At 45.7% G+C, this 17,913-nt stretch overlaps 1 protein-coding gene across 2 annotated transcripts in view; it reads left to right on the top strand.

Moving 5' to 3' along the window:
- The first annotated feature begins 3,742 nt into the window (after positions 1-3,742).
- LOC146976654 (interleukin-1 receptor accessory protein-like) overlaps positions 3,743-17,913 on the top strand; it is a 36,231-nt gene continuing 22,060 nt past the window's right edge. For both annotated transcript variants that reach the window (XM_085796568.1, XM_085796567.1), the window contains exons 1-5: positions 3,743-4,103; positions 5,744-5,814; positions 8,394-8,598; positions 10,927-11,010; positions 12,504-12,729. In XM_085796568.1, coding sequence (XP_085652694.1) covers positions 4,102-4,103; positions 5,744-5,814; positions 8,394-8,598; positions 10,927-11,010; positions 12,504-12,729 — 588 coding nt within the window. In that variant the 5' untranslated portion in view covers positions 3,743-4,101. The remainder of the gene's footprint in view (positions 4,104-5,743; positions 5,815-8,393; positions 8,599-10,926; positions 11,011-12,503; positions 12,730-17,913) is intronic.

The raw sequence follows: 17,913 nt of genomic DNA, 5'->3' as shown, positions 1-17,913 counted from the left end.
GCAGTCGGCTGACGTCACGTTCTAGTAACGCTTCGGCTCGCTTGGAACCAGGGCTGAGGTGATACCAAAAGTACCTGGTTGCAGGTACTGCGTGCTAGTGGAAACACGCAAATAGCGCACCGAGCCGAGCCGAGCCGAGCCGAGCCGTGCTAGTGGAAACGCGCCATTATAAAGGTAACTAATTACCAGGAAAAGTTACCATTGTGTTATTTAAAATTAAATATGTCAAATTTACGGTGGCTGACAAGGGCAAATGCGCTGAAAACACAGGAATGATGCAAAACCAAAAACAAACATGCAAATAAAAAGAAACGCCAGTGCAAACAAAAAAACGCTGCAAATAAAAAGAATTACCGGGGACTATTATTGCTGATGCACCGGTTGTTTTTTATGTGCGAGAAGAAGAAGACCAAGAGAGAGAAATAAAAAGAAGACAAGAAAAACGAACGAAAAAGTAAGTGAAAAGGTTAGTTAGTTAGTTACCGCGTTAAAGTGAGCTGCTGTTTGCGAGTGGTAAAGTCAGCCGTTGTTTGATTTTGGTTGCGCCTGAACTAGAGTAACTACGGTAGGCACGGTCCTTGAGCAAAGTGAAGCTCCTAAAAGATACATACTTTCACTGGAGGAATGTGGAGAAAAATCACATCCAAGATGATGATGTTATATTTTATATTATTATAGGTTATATTTCACTGCCGTAATGTAGAGAAAAATCAGATTAAAACCACCCTCATGATTAACTCCTCATTTCTTTTGCATATTGTTTCTGGGGTCTTACTCTACTTCTGGAATCATTTTGGTGGCATTTTACTGTAGCAATGTGGAGAAAAATCATTTAAAAAATCCCAACCATAATGACTCAACTCCATTTACAGTATGCTGAATTTTGACCTTATGTAAAATAAATTCCTTCATACATGTGATCCTCATTTCTTTTGCACATTGTTTCTGGGGTCCTACTCTACTTCTGGTATCATTTTGGTGGCATTTTACTGTAGCAATGTAGAGAAAAATCAGATTAAAACCACCCTCATCATTAATTCCATTTTCAGTATGCTTGCTGACCATTTAAAAAAAGATTTTTCTCTACATTGCTACAGTAAAATCTCACCAAAATGAAACCAGAAGTAGAGTAAGACCACAGGAACAATATGCAAAAGAAATGAGGAGCACATGTATGAAGGAATTTATTTTACATAAGGTCAAAATTCAGCATACTGTAAATGGAGTTCAGTCATTATGGGTGGATTTTTTATATAGTTTTTCTCCACATTGCTACAGTAAAAACTCACCAAAATGATACCAGAAGTAGAGTAAGACCCAAGGAACAATATGCAAAAGAAATGAGGAGCACATGTATGAAGGAAATTACTTTACGTAAGGTCAAAGTTCAGCATACTGTAAATGGAGTTAATCATGAGTTGTGGTTTAAATCAGATTTTTCTCTACATTGCTACAGTAAAATGCCACCAAAATGATTCCAGAAGTAGAGTGAGACCCCAGGAACAATATGCAAAAGAAATGAGGAGCACATGTTTGAAGGAATTTATTTTACGTAAGGTCAAAGAGTTAATCATGGGGGTGGTAGGACCGTGCCTACCGTAGTTAAGTTTCTCTAGTTCGGGCGCAAAGAAAATCAAACAATGGCTGACTTTACAGTGGTAGTTAGTTAGGATAAATAAATACAACATTACCTTTCCGACGATGGCAGACGGTAGTCTTTGTCTAGTGTGTTGTCGGGACACAGCAGGTCTTCGTCCTCTGATGAGGACTCGACGCAGTCGGCGTCGCCCTGCAGCAGCTTCAGAGCTTCTTCAGCCGCCACACGTCGCTCTCGACCCGGTGTGGTGCTCATCATCCTGTTGTTGTTAGAGAGACTCGCTGGAAATGAACGACGCAGTCATATAAATAGACTGTATGGACCATGGATGTATTATATTATAGTATGGACGCAGTGCAGCAAAACAACGCTGCCGCGCGCCGCGCCTCCAGCTGTGTGATTGGCTGCAGCTGCTGCAGCTTCTTCTTGTTGTTGTTAGGCGGTCGGCCTCCATCCAGCATTAGCAGCATCACCGCCCCCTTCTGCTCTGGAGGGTTAGGGTTAGACACAACACGACTCTCCCCCTCCCCCCAGTTCATTGTAAGAAAAAGAAAAAAAACTTTTTAAAACTTTATTTAACCAGGGAAAAAAAACTAATTGAGAGAAAGATGTATTGTCCAAAAGTGGCCAAGACAGCAGCAGTAGCCTACAATGGACATAAATGATTACAGCCATTTGCATCCACACTAAAAACACAGCCTAACAAAACATATAGCCTAGGCCCTAGTGAAACACAATGAAAACAAGAACGCATAAAACACAGAACTTAACACCACCAATCACTGGAAAGTACCTACCAAAAAGCTCAATCTACCCAGAGGCATGATGACTAATCAACATGCTTTGTTATGTCTTTAAATGTATGTAGATTCTGGTGAGTAACAGCATTGCATTGGTTTGAGTGACAAACTCAATCAAGGCTGAAGAAATAGCGGAGAGGACTTAGGTCTACCCATCAGCAAACAGCTTGAGGCGTTCTTCTGTGTCTTATTCTCACAGTTCATCTTCTCTACTCTGCTATAGGTTTGGTAACAAGGTTGGATGTTGTGGTCCACGACTTCATTGCAATAGGCCTACTAGTAGCCTATAAACAAACCATCATAACACCTACAAAATCATACCAAAACATGAAAATTAAATAAATACCATTTTAACTGTTTTTACTGTTATATTTGACAAGTTGTGCATCAAGACGTAAGATTATGAGTGATTTTCTGTATCAAAACTGAGTAAAAACTCAGCTTCATCACTATGTGCTCTATTGGATCAGTTAGTAATGGCATCGGCCTAATTGCAGTTTTCTGCTTAGGTGTGACAGGGTTTTGAAGTCTTTCAAATGACTCACTGTTTTGTTTTTTTTCCTGAGCCATGTTGCAATAACTGCAATGAAGAGGAGGAGAAGCGTTGACAGTCAGTGTGAAGGAGAGAGCTACACACCGTAGTGTGTTCAGTAGTGTTAACCCCTTAAAGCTCAAACTAATTCTACAGCAGCTACACAAATGCATTTCTTTATTTTCTTCTTATGCAAATCAATATTGAAATATTCAAGTCAGTTCAGAATTTAAGCACATGACACTTGAGTTGTGTTATCAGATTGTTTCAATGAACCATAGCGTTACATCAAGTTGTAGTGAATATCTATGACATGACATCTAAATATCTATGCTTTAGGCTATCAGTCTGCCGCTGCCACAGAGCTCTGATTATTTTCGTTCCTTTTTCTGAATAGCCTACATAATGTATTGATTACTCTCAGGATAGGAGGACAGTTTCACCCAGTATAACAAAAAAGTGTTTCTGAACATGATCACCAACCATAACTCTAATTAGTAACCCAGGCTACTGAAGGCAGCAGTGGAAAGTGGTTCAATCTAGGAAACCTGAGTAGCCCAGTAACACAGAGTTGATGGAAAGGGTTTATTTTTATTTATTTTTATTTTATTTTATTATTTATAAATTATAGTCTGTAACTGATCCACATTCCACACTCCAGTGCAGTTGGTGGTGGTAATGCTCCTTTAAGTTGGTTGCAAAAGTTGCCAAAACACACCAAAGAAGAAGGAGGGAGGAGGAGGAGGAGGAGGAGGAGGAGGAGGAGCGTCGATCGGAACAGCGTGGGCTCAACTTTTACTTCCCATACGCACACACACACACACACACACACACACACACACACACACCGCTGCTCGAACTTTTCTAACTGTGTAAACTAAACTCGACCTTTATCTGTCAACAGCTGATCTGACACTTCAACAGACTCTCAGCCTCTTCACCAGCCGGATCATGAGTTAAAGTCGCTGTGACTCCGCAGCTGGAAGTTCCCCCGGAACATCTGGGACCAGCGGCAGGACAGGCCGCTGATTGGCTGATTGGCAGCCGAGATCGAGCCTCACTGCTCGGCTCTGTTCGCCGTGCTTACCGGGGTCTAGTCCTGGATCCGTCCCGCCCCTTCCCGGTCGGTTGACCCCCCCCGGACAGACGCCGAGGTCGCTGCTGGGAATGTAATGTAAGTCCACCATCAGCCTGCTCTGCGAAGTCTGGTTGTTGTTGTTGCTGCACTACTGAGGATAGGAAGACAGGCATTATCACCATTATCATTATATTATTGTTTATTGTGTCTATTTTCTGTCTGTTGAGGGGTCCATGCTTATGTTCCCACAGCCCTATGTTCCCACAGTTCTAAGATTTTTCTCAAAATGAGGCCCTATGTTCCCTCTGGACTCTCTCTACCTATCTGGACTCTGTCTATCTGGCCTGTCTAGCCTCTACCTGGTCTTCTTACTAAACTTAACCAACTCCTTTCTTCATTGCCTAAACCCAACCAATGGTGGGACCAAAGGGCTGTGGGAACATAGGGCCTAATATTCAGTGACAACAAAAGTTAGAAATGTGGGAACATAAGGCTGTGGGTGCCATTTGTGTCCCCAATATAAATTTATTTGTATTTTCACTAAAGTTGGACAAATACTCATTTAATTTGCTTTTTTGTGTATTGTCAATTGTCCTCTATTAGGGTAGGCTACAGACTCCCAAATTCATTTTCTTTTTTTTAAAATTTAATTTACTTTTGTTAAAAGGATGTTACGGAATTATGCTATGTCCCCAGTGCGGTTCATTAAAATTCAATCTAGAGATAGTTAATTAAATTATTTTATTGTCCTGGATAAACTATCTTTAAAGGGATAGTAGCATTTTTTTAAAGTGGGGTTGTATGATCTACAAATAGGAGATTTATAACATACAGTGTTGTGAACGGACCCAAAGAAACGGCCTATTCTCGCTGCCTAAAAGAGGTTTTACCTGAAAAAAATACACAGTTCCATTGTTTGCTATAATATAATTTTTTCCAGCCCTTCAAAGTGCAGGAAAAACACAGTTTTTATTTGGACCAAACCAACTGCTGATCGGCGGGCGCTAACCCTGGGCAAACTGTGTTTTTCCTGCACTTTGAAGGGCTGGAAAAAATTATATTATAGCGAATAATGGAGCTGTGTATTTTTTTTCAGGTAAAACCTCTTTTAGGCCGTGAAAATAGGCCGTTTCTTTGGGTCCATTCACAACACTGCATGTTGTAAATCTCTGGGCAGGGCTATTATGGGCTGGCGTTGCTAACGGGAGGAGTGCAGAGAGTCTTCTACTGCAATTAAAGTATTTAGGGGCTATTTGTAGATCATACAACCCCACTTAAAAAAAAATGCTACTATCCCTTTAAGCATGTGCTGTTTTTTAATCAAAATATATTTTTTTAATGAAAGAATTAAGGTTTTATGTTTGTCCCCGGTGTCATTGTCCACTCCGACAGCAATCACTTCTATAGAGTGTTTGGTCTGAAACACGGGTCTGTCAGTCACTCTGCTCTGCTCTGAGCCCAGGAGAAAACTTTCCTTGTATCCTACAAGTTTTATCCAATGAGGAGAGAGAACGGCATAAAGGGGCAGTCCTCTCTGTGTGTGCAGCCAAGGGATGCGCCTGAATGTGGTGACGTAGGGACGAGGGCGGGGGCTGCTAACTCCATCTGCTGACAGGAAGTTAGCCAAAACAACCGGATCGCTGACTTCTGTTTTAATTATGGAAAATATGAAAATTCACTTGTTTTAAATGTTTTACAATGTTATTTACCTAAACAGTCTCTCCATCTGTTTGCAGGGCGGTCTTCACCTCCACTCTCCTCCTCTCAATCGTGGCAGTCGGGATCACACCAATATTCAGCCAGACAGGTGGGTGAAAGCTCCATTATAAAGTGAACTTAAACCCTTTTCAAAACCTGTACTCTCTGTATGTAAAAAGGCAAACAAATGCACATTGCACAATATATAAAAAAAATAATAATAGCCTAATAATAATAATTCCAAACAAAAATCAACTTTTGAAAAAGAAAATCGATTTAAAAATCGTCAAAGAAGATATCGCGATATTTATGTGAATCGATTTTTTCTCCTACCCCTAATATCCACGATGTAACTTATACCTCCTAAGTTTCCAGTACGGTCTACATATTGTTATGGTCACCGAGTAATATGTGTGGTATGCGAAGTAAATGAAATATGAAGTCAGAAGTCTTTTATTGTTACAACATGTAAACATATTTAGGAATTTGGTGGGAACACAGGGCCTAATCTTCAGTGGAAAAAACAACACAGAGATGTGGCAACATAGGAATGACCCCCCTGAGAGTAGTCATTCAATACATAATGTATTCAGAAAAAGGAAAAAAAAACCAATCAGATGCCTTCATGTCTAGTTCTGCCTAAGTCTAAGGAAAGGGGCTGGGACTTTTGACAATAACATACATAAAGATGTGCGTGTAAAGATCGGCATTTAAACTTTTTTTTTAGATTTCTAATAATATGTTTCTCTTGCTGCCTAAAGAATGTTTAAGGGTTATTGTAGAGGAGTAATGGTGCGTTCATAACAACTCAGAGGTTGGAATTCCCAACTCGGAAATTTCCGACTTCCGACATCATTGCGTTCACGCTGCAGGAACTCGGAAGAGAAAAAACATGGATACCTGAAGGAAGTTTGGCGTATTGTTGCTCATCGCTGAATACGAAAAATCAATGCAGCAGTAAATGATGTTTATTTGGAGGAGAGGAGACGCTGCAGATGAGTGCACATACACTATAATGTTACAGCCTTGATAACAGTTAAATGTTATTTCCGTCACATACGAGGAACACAATTTCACACAAAACAACAATCACAGCTTAATATAAACGTATTTTATATCGGCTACTGCAATAATACACAAAAATATGCATTCAAACCTCAACAAATAACTTAAAATGTCTAAATTCTAACCGTTTAAGACGAGGGCCGCCATGTTTTGATGTTGTTGTGACCCGAGTTTCCGACCTGTAATTTCCGAGTTCGACGCCGTTTAATTCATTTTTTACAATTGGGAGCTCGTTTTTTTCCGACTTCCGAGTTGTCTTGAACGCAGCATGACTCACCTGAATAAATATATCAACCTTTTAGGTTCTGTCACCTCATCTGAAACAATAGAAGAGGCTGTCTGTGAAGAAGTCATTAGTCATCACTATTTTAATGGACCCCCTCATTTAATTAACTCACCTATTAATGACAGAGGACCTGCAGGAGTGTCGGTGAGTGACTGATTGATTGAGTGAAGCACGAGGACTTGAGTCAATGCTGAAATCATTAGTCAGAGCAGTTTGCAAAACATTTTTTTGACTCACAGCTTCCTTTTTTTAATATGGTGGACAGTTAGAAATGTTTCCTTAAACCTGTTCTGCTGGACACTTATTGTGCAATGTAACCACAAATATTAGAAGCCATACTAGTATCACTGGAGACGTTGTGGTAAATCATATCACTGTTGTGCAGATGGCAGGAAGTCGTATCTGGGAAAAGTTGCAAAGTTACACAAATGTCTAGAATAAAAACTGGATGGGTCAGGTTGTTTCTAGCTCCAGAAATCCAACAAACTTAACTTTAATTTATTCGTTACTGTCATAATAACCTGTCAGTATTTTATGTCTCGTTGCCGTTGTTCCTGATATTAATCCTACAACATTTTAGAGGCCGTTTAAAACAGGAGGTCTGATGTTTATCTTCTTAGATTAATGCAGCAAAGACCATCATGAGAAATGCTCAGTCTGATGTTTCAGAGCTTCTCGATTCACATCTGTCTCACTGCTGTCCAATGTGTCTCTTTTTGTACTGCGGTACACTTAACAAATTACAGGAGTACAAACAACACTGCAAAAACTCAAAATCTTACCAAGAATATTTGTCTTATTTCTTGTCAAAATGTCTAATTTCTAGTCAAAACAAATCTCATTATACCTAAAATCACATAAAAAGTAGCTTGTTTTTGACACTCTTTTAAGCATATGTTTTACTTGAAATAAGTAGAAAAATCTGATAGTGGAGCAAGTTTTTCATTCTTATTACAAGCACAAAAAATGTGCTTTCGCTGGCAGATTTTTCTACTTATTTCAAGTGAAAATTAGTTTGAAACAAGTTAAATGATCTAAAAACAAGTACATTTTTAGGTGATGAGTCTTATTTTAAGTGGAAAGAGTTTAGTTTTCACTAGAAATGAGACATTTTGACAAGAAATATGACAAATATTCTTGGAAAGATTTTGAGTTTTTGCAGTGAGTGTCATCTGTGACGTGTTTGGTGAGTCTCAGTGTGGGAATGGAAGTTGGAACAGCTTCTCTCTGCTTACTTCCTTTTAATGGGATGGAAGTGTGATGGCATCATTTGTTTCACGAAAAATCCTGACATCTCAACTCTGCCTTTCCTTATCTCTCTCTGTCTTCTCTCTTAGAGCCCGTGTGTGATGACCAGGGGGAGTCCAGTGGAGGGGCGGTCTCAGCGGTCTCAGTCCTGGAGGGGCAGGCTGGTTGGCTCTCCTGTCCTCTTTTCTCTCATCCCTCTGTCCACAACTACACCTCCGCTCAGAGCGCCGGACACAACCTCTCCTGGTTCCACCTCCCCGAGGGTCACAACCTGCTGCAGCCAATCACGTACAGGTACAGCTGCACAGAGTCTGACCTGCTGCCTTGGGAGCTTTTGTGTGAGGGGTGGGTACTTGCTGTGTCCCCTCAGCAGCTTGATCACAGGGCTGTAAGGGCAGTGATGATGGGGGAGGATGCAACTGTGGAACCTTTGCAAAATGGTCAAACATTTTAACACACTCAAGAAACAAACTTATTTGAAGGTTAAAAAAAAAAAAAAAACAGTTTAAAAAGTTATTAAAGTAGAGGAAAGTAGAGGATGTCCACCAGCTCCCTGTCCTCCTCTTCCTGTCTGTTCCAGATACACACCAGTGTCTCTGGATGTGGTGAGACTCAGAGTTGTATTTACGGTCTGCTGCTGTACACTTGAACTTGTTTTTAAGAACCAGTGGTTGGATGATGTTAAATGAGCTTGAAAAACCAATCAAAGAACCTAACTGACCCTTCGCCAACTCCTCCCACAAACGGCTATTGTCCAATCCTACGTTAGCAACCGTAACTATAGGCCTGGCAAGCTTTCCGCAGTGAGTCATTACGTTTGCTTTTGTGGACACATTTTGAGACTAGGACGAAAAACATTTGTTTGTAGAGAAGGATGTTGTTGTTGCCGCTGCTACTGCTACGGCGGCAGCAGCAATATAGAGATGTTCAGATACGAGCAGACTTTTTTTTCGACTTGAGCAAGTGTAAATATGGGGATTACCATATGTTCACCTCCGAAATGACAGCTGTACTTTTAGGGCTTTGACCTGGGCTTTTAGGGCTTTTAGGGCTTTTACCTGGGCTTTTAGGGCTTTTACCTGGGCTTTTAGGGCTTTTACCTGGGCTTTTAGGGCTTTTACCTGGGCTGTTAGGGCTTTGACCTGGGCTTTTAGGGCTTTTACCTGGGCTGCTAGGGCTTTTACCTGGGCTGTTAGGGCTTTTACCTGGGCTTTTAGGGCTTTTACCTGGGCTGTTAGGGCTTTTACCTGGGCTTTTAGGGCTTTTACCTGGGCTTTTAGGGCTTTTACCTGGGCTTTTAGGGCTTTTACCTGGGCTTTTAGGCGAGGGATCCTCCAGGCAGGGACTGCTTTCACTGACTGATACAGCGGTGGGAGAAAAAAAACAGCAGCCAAAGCTGTATGTGGTTCACAATCGCCCAAAAACTTGCAGTTTGACAACATTTCATGACCAGTGAGATGAGCTAAGTCTTGGTGGGTTGATAGACGGTAAAATGAGCAGCCCTTACTGCTGCTCTGCACATTGTCCAGTCGTGTCGTTGAACAGATGTTTTATCCTCCTGCGCGAGTCACATCACTGAAAACTGAGAACGATCTTTGTGACTTCTTCTCTCTATTATCTCAGAACATTTTATCCAGAAATTTTCTGATATTTCCTTTGAAATCGATACCAAATACTGCCAGGAGCATGGCTGGGAGTGAAAGCTTGCCCGCCGTAGCAACAGTAACCAAGGGGGCGGGGCTTACGCGAAGGGTCAATTGAACCTGACTTGTCCGAGTCGTCAAGAAGCCGAGAAGCTACTGTAGTCTGTGGTGCATCCAACTGTTCTGTTGTTGCTGTTTTCATTTTCCTGTGTCTACAGCAGCACATCGAGTCTGTGGTGGTTGCAGCCTGCCTCATTATTTGCCTTATTGCCTTATTTTTCTTTGTGGCACAATCATCATACTGAGTGAAGCCAGTCAGGTGAGAGGTGAGGGTATATTGTATATGAATGCATCAGGATGCTGTGTCTGAACTCTTATATCAGGGCTATTCAATTACAAATTCAGTTGGGCCTATTTTTCAAACTAAGAAATATATCAGGGCCAGACATTTTCAGTGGTTTGTGGTTTTAAACGGAAAACAAGTGAGGTTTAATCATCATTTCCGGGTGATGACTCCTTTAAAAATAGGTCACATTTGACACAGGTGCATAAAAACAATAAAAAAGAGCTTTAACTGAACAGACACTGAGGTACTTTACTCCATTTTTTAAATAAAGTGTAAACATCTTGATTATATCTAAACATGAGCACAAATCCTACAAATCAAACTGCATAAAATAAATAAATAAAAAGTGTCCAGAATTTGCAATAACTTGCTTCCCTTATGAATTAAAATAAACACTTTGGTCACCTAAGCACACCTGAAAGTGCATAAAAAAGAGAAAACAAAGTGTGTGTGTGACACTTTGAGAGTACCTGAAGGATACAATGTCCCTTCCAGAGAGGATTCTTTGTGTTTTGGAGGTGAGCAGCCGTGATTTGCGTCACTGAGGGCATTGGATTTTGTTCTAATGTCGTTGTAACTGAATTGTATCTGATTGTTCAGGCTCTAATGAATGCTGATGACTCTCCCCTACAGCTGGCGGCTCAGTAAGGACAGAGAGAGGCTGTGGCTGCAGCCGGCTGCGGCCGAGGACACTGGACAGTACATCTGTATGCTACGGTGAGAAACTGCTCTTCTTCAAATCACTCACTCATTCACTGCTCCCTATGCGCGACTGTGATGCATTATCCTCCAGAATAAAACCTGCTGCTCTCTCGGTTTCAATCCCCTGACTCTGGATCAGCTGACGTGGCTCTGAGAGCGTCTTAAAGATCGGCTGCTGTTCACCTCAGGAGAACAGAGTCTAAACCTATAGCAGCGTAGCTATAAAATTACTAACTAAAAGCTCTGTCATAAAGGAAGGTCTTAAGTCTAGACTTAAATGTAGTTAGAGTGTCTCAGAACCTCTGATTTTTCTTGGTCTTCCAGCAATTTCTCTTCTCCATGTTGTATCATTTGATCCTCCAGGACATGTCGGAGTGATGCTGGTCATCTCTGGAGCATTTTCTATTGTTGTCCCTGCATGTACAGAGCAAATGCAGAGTGAGAAATGTTTCTGTTGCATAATGTACAGTCATGAACTTCAGTGTTTCCCCCAGAAAGCTTGTTAAGCCCAGTGGTAGGGTGGCCCACCAGCAGGGGCCTGACCCTGACCATTGACTGACGGCAGGGCCCTGTAGGTAACAGATTCATTAATGGAGCAGTAGAATTTAGAAGTGATTCCATAAGGCTTTGTACATTTAAATTTTTTTAAATTAACTGAGTTGTAACAGGGTAGGCGTAATAAGCTATGCTTCAGCCTATGCCTTTTCGGTCCAAATTTTCTTTTTCTATTTACTTATTGTTTACTCTGATCGATGTTATTTTTATTTTTTTTTCTCTCTGGTTTGTTACTTCTCTTTTCATGACATGTATTGACCAAAATAAACGAAACGAAACGAAACGAAGATCAATGTTAAAAGTTGACTGGAAATGTGAAAATAATATTATCATTATCATGTGTTATTATAATACATTTCTGTAACACCAGGTCTTACAGATTGCACTCTTGGAATGCTGTTCAACTAACCACAAAAATAAATAGATAATAAAAATACTATTTAGATAAATATTATCAACTGTCTGCACTACTAAAAACAACTGCCTGGTGTCTCCAGAGATTTTTATTTTTTTCCTCAGAGAGCAAGTAAGACCTGGCGGCCCGCCAGGCTTATAATAGACTGGGGGAAACCCTGAACCTTTTTCATGTGGAAATCTAAAATATCACTGATATGAATGAGGTGGACAAAATGCATTACATTTAATGATCATAGAGTCCAATTCACTCTCCTCTAAAAAGACTTCACACAAACTGAATGTTATAACCTTCAATTATAGTTTTGCTCAAGCATTCCTAATGCAACTGGTAACTGACTGTGATTATTTCATATTTAACATGTTGAGCAGCATGCTGTTGTCAAGTCATCAGAAACTGGAAATTTGACAGTAAAATATTCTTTGGAAAATCAAAAAAAAAGAAAGAAGATGGAGCCTTTTTGAATCTTCCAATCAGAAGAGGACAGAGGTTGAGTTGTGTTTGGTCTGATCAGACGTCTCCTCCCTCTGTCTCACAGCAACAAGTCGTCCTGCATCCAGACCACCGTGCACCTGACTGTGATGAAGCTTGACGAAGTGGCCTGGGAGCCCACGTGGCAGGCTCCAGTTGCCGTGGTGACCACTTCTACGACCATCCCACTGCAGGAGGGGAAGACCCTGGAATGTCCCAACATACGAGATGCAACAAAGATGGCCGACAGTCCGCCAAGTGTCACATGGTTCCATGTGAGAACAAACCGCACGGTAATACTGTGTGTATGTGTGTGTCTGTCCATCCATCTGTCTGTCTGTTTGTCTGTCTGACTGTCTCTCCTGTCTCACCCGTCCTCCCCTGTCTCACCTGTCTCTCCTGTCTCTCCTGTCTCTCCTGTCCCTCCTGTCTCTCCTGTCTCTCCTGTCTGACCTGTCTCCCCTGTCTCTCCTGTCTCTCCTGTCTGACCTGTCTCTCCTGTCTGACCTGTCTCCCCTGTCTCTCCTGTCTCTCCTGTCTGACCTGTCTCTCCTGTCTCTCCTGTCTGACCTGTCTCTCCTGTCTCTCCTGTCTGACCTGTCTCTCCTGTCTGACCTGTCTCTCCTGTCTCTCCTGTCTCTCCTGTCTCTCCTGTCTCTCCTGTCTGACCTGTCTCTCCTGTCTCTCCTGTCTCTCCTGTCTCTCCTGTCTCTCCTGTCTGACCTGTCTCTCCTGTCTCCCCTGTCTCTCCTGTCTGACCTGTCTCTCCTGTCTCTCCTGTCTCTCCTGTCTGACCTGTCTCTCCTGTCTCTCCTGTCTCTCCTGTCTCTCCTGTCTCTCCTGTCTGACCTGTCTCTCCTGTCTCCCCTGTCTCTCCTGTCTCTCCTGTCTGACCTGTCTCTCCTGTCTCTCCTGTCTCTCCTGTCTCTCCTGTCTGACCTGTCTCTCCTGTCTCTCCTGTCTCTCCTGTCTCTCCTGTCTCTCCTGTCTCTCCTGTCTGACCTGTCTCTCCTGTCTCTCCTGTCTCTCCTGTCTGACCTGTCTCACCTGTCTCTCCTGTCTCTCCTGTCTCTCCTGTCTCTCCTGTCTCTCCTGTCTCTCCTGTCTCTCCTGTCTCTCCTGTCTCCCCTGTCTCTCCTGTCTGACCTGTCTCACCTGTCTCTCCTGTCCCTCCTGTCTCTCCTGTCTCTCCTGTCTCTCCTGTCTCTCCTGTCTGACCTGTCTCACCTGTCTCTCCTGTCTCTCCTGTCTCTCCTGTCTCCCCTGTCTCTCCTGTCTCTCCTGTCTGACCTGTCTGACCTGTCTCTCCTGTCTCTCCTGTCTCCCCTGTCTCTCCTGTCTCTCCTGTCTGACCTGTCTCTCCTGTCTCTCCTGTCTCTCCTGTCTCTCCTGTCTCTCCTGTCTCTCCTGTCTCTCCTGTCTCTCCTGTCTCTCCTGTCTGACCTGTCTCTCCTGTCTCTCCTGTCTCTCCTGTCTCTCCTGTCTCTCCTGTCTCTCCTGTCTCTCCTGTCTGACCTGTCTCTCCTGTCTCTCCTGTCTCTCCTGTCTCTCCTGTCTCTCCTGTCTCTCCTGTCTCTCCTGTCTGACCTGTCTGACCTGTCTCTCCTGTCTCTCCTGTCTCCCCTGTCTCTCCTGTCTCTCCTGTCTGACCTGTCTCTCCTGTCTCTCCTGTCTCTCCTGTCTCTCCTGTCTCTCCTGTCTCTCCTGTCTCTCCTGTCTGACCTGTCTCTCCTGTCTCTCCTGTCTCTCCTGTCTCTCCTGTCTCTCCTGTCTGACCTGTCTCTCCTGTCTCTCCTGTCTCCCCTGTCTCCCCTGTCTCTCCTGTCTCTCCTGTCTCTCCTGTCTCCCCTGTCTCCCCTGTCTCTCCTGTCTCTCCTGTCTCTCCTGTCTCTCCTGTCTCTCCTGTCTCTCCTGTCTCTCCTGTCTGACCTGTCTCTCCTGTCTCTCCTGTCTCTCCTGTCTCTCCTGTCTCTCCTGTCTCTCCTGTCTGACCTGTCTCTCCTGTCTCTCCTGTCTCCCCTGTCTCCCCTGTCTCTCCTGTCTCTCCTGTCTCTCCTGTCTCTCCTGTCTCTCCTGTCTCTCCTGTCTGACCTGTCTCTCCTGTCTCTCCTGTCTCCCCTGTCTCCCCTGTCTCTCCTGTCTCTCCTGTCTCCCCTGTCTCTCCTGTCTCCCCTGTCTCTCCTGTCTGACCTGTCTCTCCTGTCTCTCCTGTCTGACCTGTCTCTCCTGTCTCCCCTGTCTCTCCTGTCTCTCCTGTCTCCCCTGTCTCTCCTGTCTGACCTGTCTCTCCTGTCTCCCCTGTCTCTCCTGTCTCTCCTGTCTGACCTGTCTCTCCTGTCTCCCCTGTCTCTCCTGTCTCTCCTGTCTGACCTGTCTCTCCTGTCTCCCCTGTCTCTCCTGTCTCCCCTGTCTCTCCTGTCTCTCCTGTCTGACCTGTCTGACCTGTCTCTCCTGTCTCTCCTGTCTGACCTGTCTGACCTGTCTCTCCTGTCTCTCCTGTCTCTCCTGTCTGACCTGTCTCTCCTGTCTCTCCTGTCTGACCTGTCTCACCTGTCTCTCCTGTCTGACCTGTCTCACCTGTCTCTCCTGTCTCTCCTGTCTCTCCTGTCTCCCCTGTCTCTCCTGTCTCTCCTGTCTGACCTGTCTGACCTGTCTCTCCTGTCTCTCCTGTCTCTCCTGTCTGACCTGTCTCTCCTGTCTCTCCTGTCTGACCTGTCTCACCTGTCTCTCCTGTCTGACCTGTCTCACCTGTCTCTCCTGTCTCTCCTGTCTCTCCTGTCTCCCCTGTCTCTCCTGTCTCTCCTGTCTCTCCTGTCTCTCCTGTCTGACCTGTCTCTCCTGTCTCTCCTGTCTCTCCTGTCTCTCCTGTCTCTCCTGTCTCTCCTGTCTCTCCTGTCTCTCCTGTCTCTCCTGTCTGACCTGTCTGACCTGTCTCTCCTGTCTCTCCTGTCTCTCCTGTCTCTCCTGTCTCTCCTGTCTCTCCTGTCTGACCTGTCTCTCCTGTCTCCCCTGTCTCTCCTGTCTCTCCTGTCTGACCTGTCTGACCTGTCTCTCCTGTCTCTCCTGTCTCCCCTGTCTCTCCTGTCTCCCCTGTCTCTCCTGTCTCCCCTGTCTCTCCTGTCTCTCCTGTCTCTCCTGTCTCTCCTGTCTCTCTCCTGTCTCCCCTGTCTCTCCTGTCTCCCCTGTCTCTCCTGTCTCTCCTGTCTCCCCTGTCTCTCCTGTCTCCCCTGTCTCTCCTGTCTCTCCTGTCTCTCCTGTCTCTCCTGTCTCTCTCCTGTCTCCCCTGTCTCCCCTGTCTCCCCTGTCTGACCTGTCTCTCCTGTCTGACCTGTCTCTCCTGTCTCTCCTGTCTGACCTGTCTCACCTGTCTCTCCTGTCTCTCCTGTCTCTCCTGTCTCCCCTGTCTCTCCTGTCTCTCCTGTCTGACCTGTCTGACCTGTCTCTCCTGTCTCTCCTGTCTCCCCTGTCTCTCCTGTCTCTCCTGTCTGACCTGTCTCTCCTGTCTCTCCTGTCTCTCCTGTCTCTCCTGTCTGACCTGTCTGACCTGTCTCTCCTGTCTCTCCTGTCTCTCCTGTCTCTCCTGTCTCTCCTGTCTCTCCTGTCTGACCTGTCTCTCCTGTCTCTCCTGTCTCTCCTGTCTCCCCTGTCTCTCCTGTCTCTCCTGTCTGACCTGTCTGACCTGTCTCTCCTGTCTCTCCTGTCTCTCCTGTCTCTCCTGTCTGACCTGTCTGACCTGTCTCTCCTGTCTCTCCTGTCTCTCCTGTCTCTCCTGTCTCTCCTGTCTCTCCTGTCTGACCTGTCTCTCCTGTCTCCCCTGTCTCTCCTGTCTCCCCTGTCTCTCCTGTCTCCCCTGTCTCTCCTGTCTCTCCTGTCTCTCCTGTCTCTCCTGTCTCTCTCCTGTCTCCCCTGTCTCTCCTGTCTCCCCTGTCTCTCCTGTCTCTCCTGTCTCTCCTGTCTCCCCTGTCTCTCCTGTCTCTCCTGTCTCTCCTGTCTCTCCTGTCTCTCTCCTGTCTCCCCTGTCTCCCCTGTCTCCCCTGTCTGACCTGTCTCTCCTGTCTCTCCTGTCTCTCCTGTCTCCCCTGTCTCTCTCCTGTCTCCCCTGTCTCCCCTGTCTCCCCTGTCTGACCTGTCTCTCCTGTCTCTCCTGTCTCCCCTGTCTGACCTGTCTCTCCTGTCTCCCCTGTCTCTCCTGTCTCTCCTGTCTGACCTGTCTCTCCTGTCTCTCCTGTCTCCCCTGTCTCCCCTGTCTCTCCTGTCTCTCCTGTCTCTCCTGTCTCTCCTGTCTCCCCTGTCTCCCCTGTCTCTCCTGTCTCTCCTGTCTGACCTGTCTCTCCTGTCTCTCCTGTCTCTCCTGTCTCTCCTGTCTCTCCTGTCTCCCCTGTCTCTCCTGTCTCTCCTGTCTCTCCTGTCTCCCCTGTCTCTCCTGTCTCTCCTGTCTCTCCTGTCTCTCCTGTCTCTCCTGTCTCTCTCCTGTCTCCCCTGTCTCTCCTGTCTCCCCTGTCTCTCCTGTCTCTCCTGTCTCTCCTGTCTCTCCTGTCTCCCCTGTCTCCCCTGTCTGACCTGTCTCTCCTGTCTCTCCTGTCTCTCCTGTCTCTCCTGTCTCTCTCCTGTCTCCCCTGTCTCCCCTGTCTCCCCTGTCTGACCTGTCTCTCCTGTCTCTCCTGTCTCTCCTGTCTCCCCTGTCTCTCTCCTGTCTCCCCTGTCTCCCCTGTCTCCCCTGTCTGACCTGTCTCTCCTGTCTCTCCTGTCTCTCCTGTCTCCCCTGTCTCTCTCCTGTCTCCCCTGTCTCCCCTGTCTCCCCTGTCTGACCTGTCTCTCCTGTCTCTCCTGTCTCTCCTGTCTCCCCTGTCTCTCTCCTGTCTCCCCTGTCTCCCCTGTCTCCCCTGTCTGACCTGTCTCTCCTGTCTCTCCTGTCTCCCCTGTCTCTCCTGTCTCTCCTGTCTCTCCTGTCTCTCCTGTCTCTCCTGTCTCCCCTGTCTCCCCTGTCTGACCTGTCTCTCCTGTCTCCCCTGTCTCCCCTGTCTGACCTGTCTCCCCTGTCTCTCCTGTCTCTCCTGTCTCCCCTGTCTCTCCTGTCTCTCCTGTCTCTCCTGTCTCTCCTGTCTCTCCTGTCTCTCCTGTCTCCCCTGTCTCCCCTGTCTGACCTGTCTCTCCTGTCTCTCCTGTCTCTCCTGTCTCCCCTGTCTGACCTGTCTCTCCTGTCTCTCCTGTCTCTCCTGTCTCTCCTGTCTCTCCTGTCTCCCCTGTCTCCCCTGTCTGACCTGTCTCTCCTGTCTCTCCTGTCTCTCCTGTCTCCCCTGTCTGACCTGTCTCTCCTGTCTCCCCTGTCTCCCCTGTCTGACCTGTCTCTCCTGTCTCTCCTGTCTCTCCTGTCTCTCCTGTCTCCCCTGTCTGACCTGTCTCTCCTGTCTCTCCTGTCTCCCCTGTCTGACCTGTCTCTCCTGTCTCTCCTGTCTCTCCTGTCCCACCTGTCTCTC

The sequence above is a fragment of the Trachurus japonicus genome, chromosome 13 (assembly GCF_045865225.1).
Source record: "Trachurus japonicus isolate A0001 chromosome 13, Traja_1.0".
NCBI classification, from domain to species: domain Eukaryota; kingdom Metazoa; phylum Chordata; class Actinopteri; order Carangiformes; family Carangidae; genus Trachurus; species Trachurus japonicus.
This window is presented reverse-complemented; position numbering and strand designations above follow the sequence as displayed.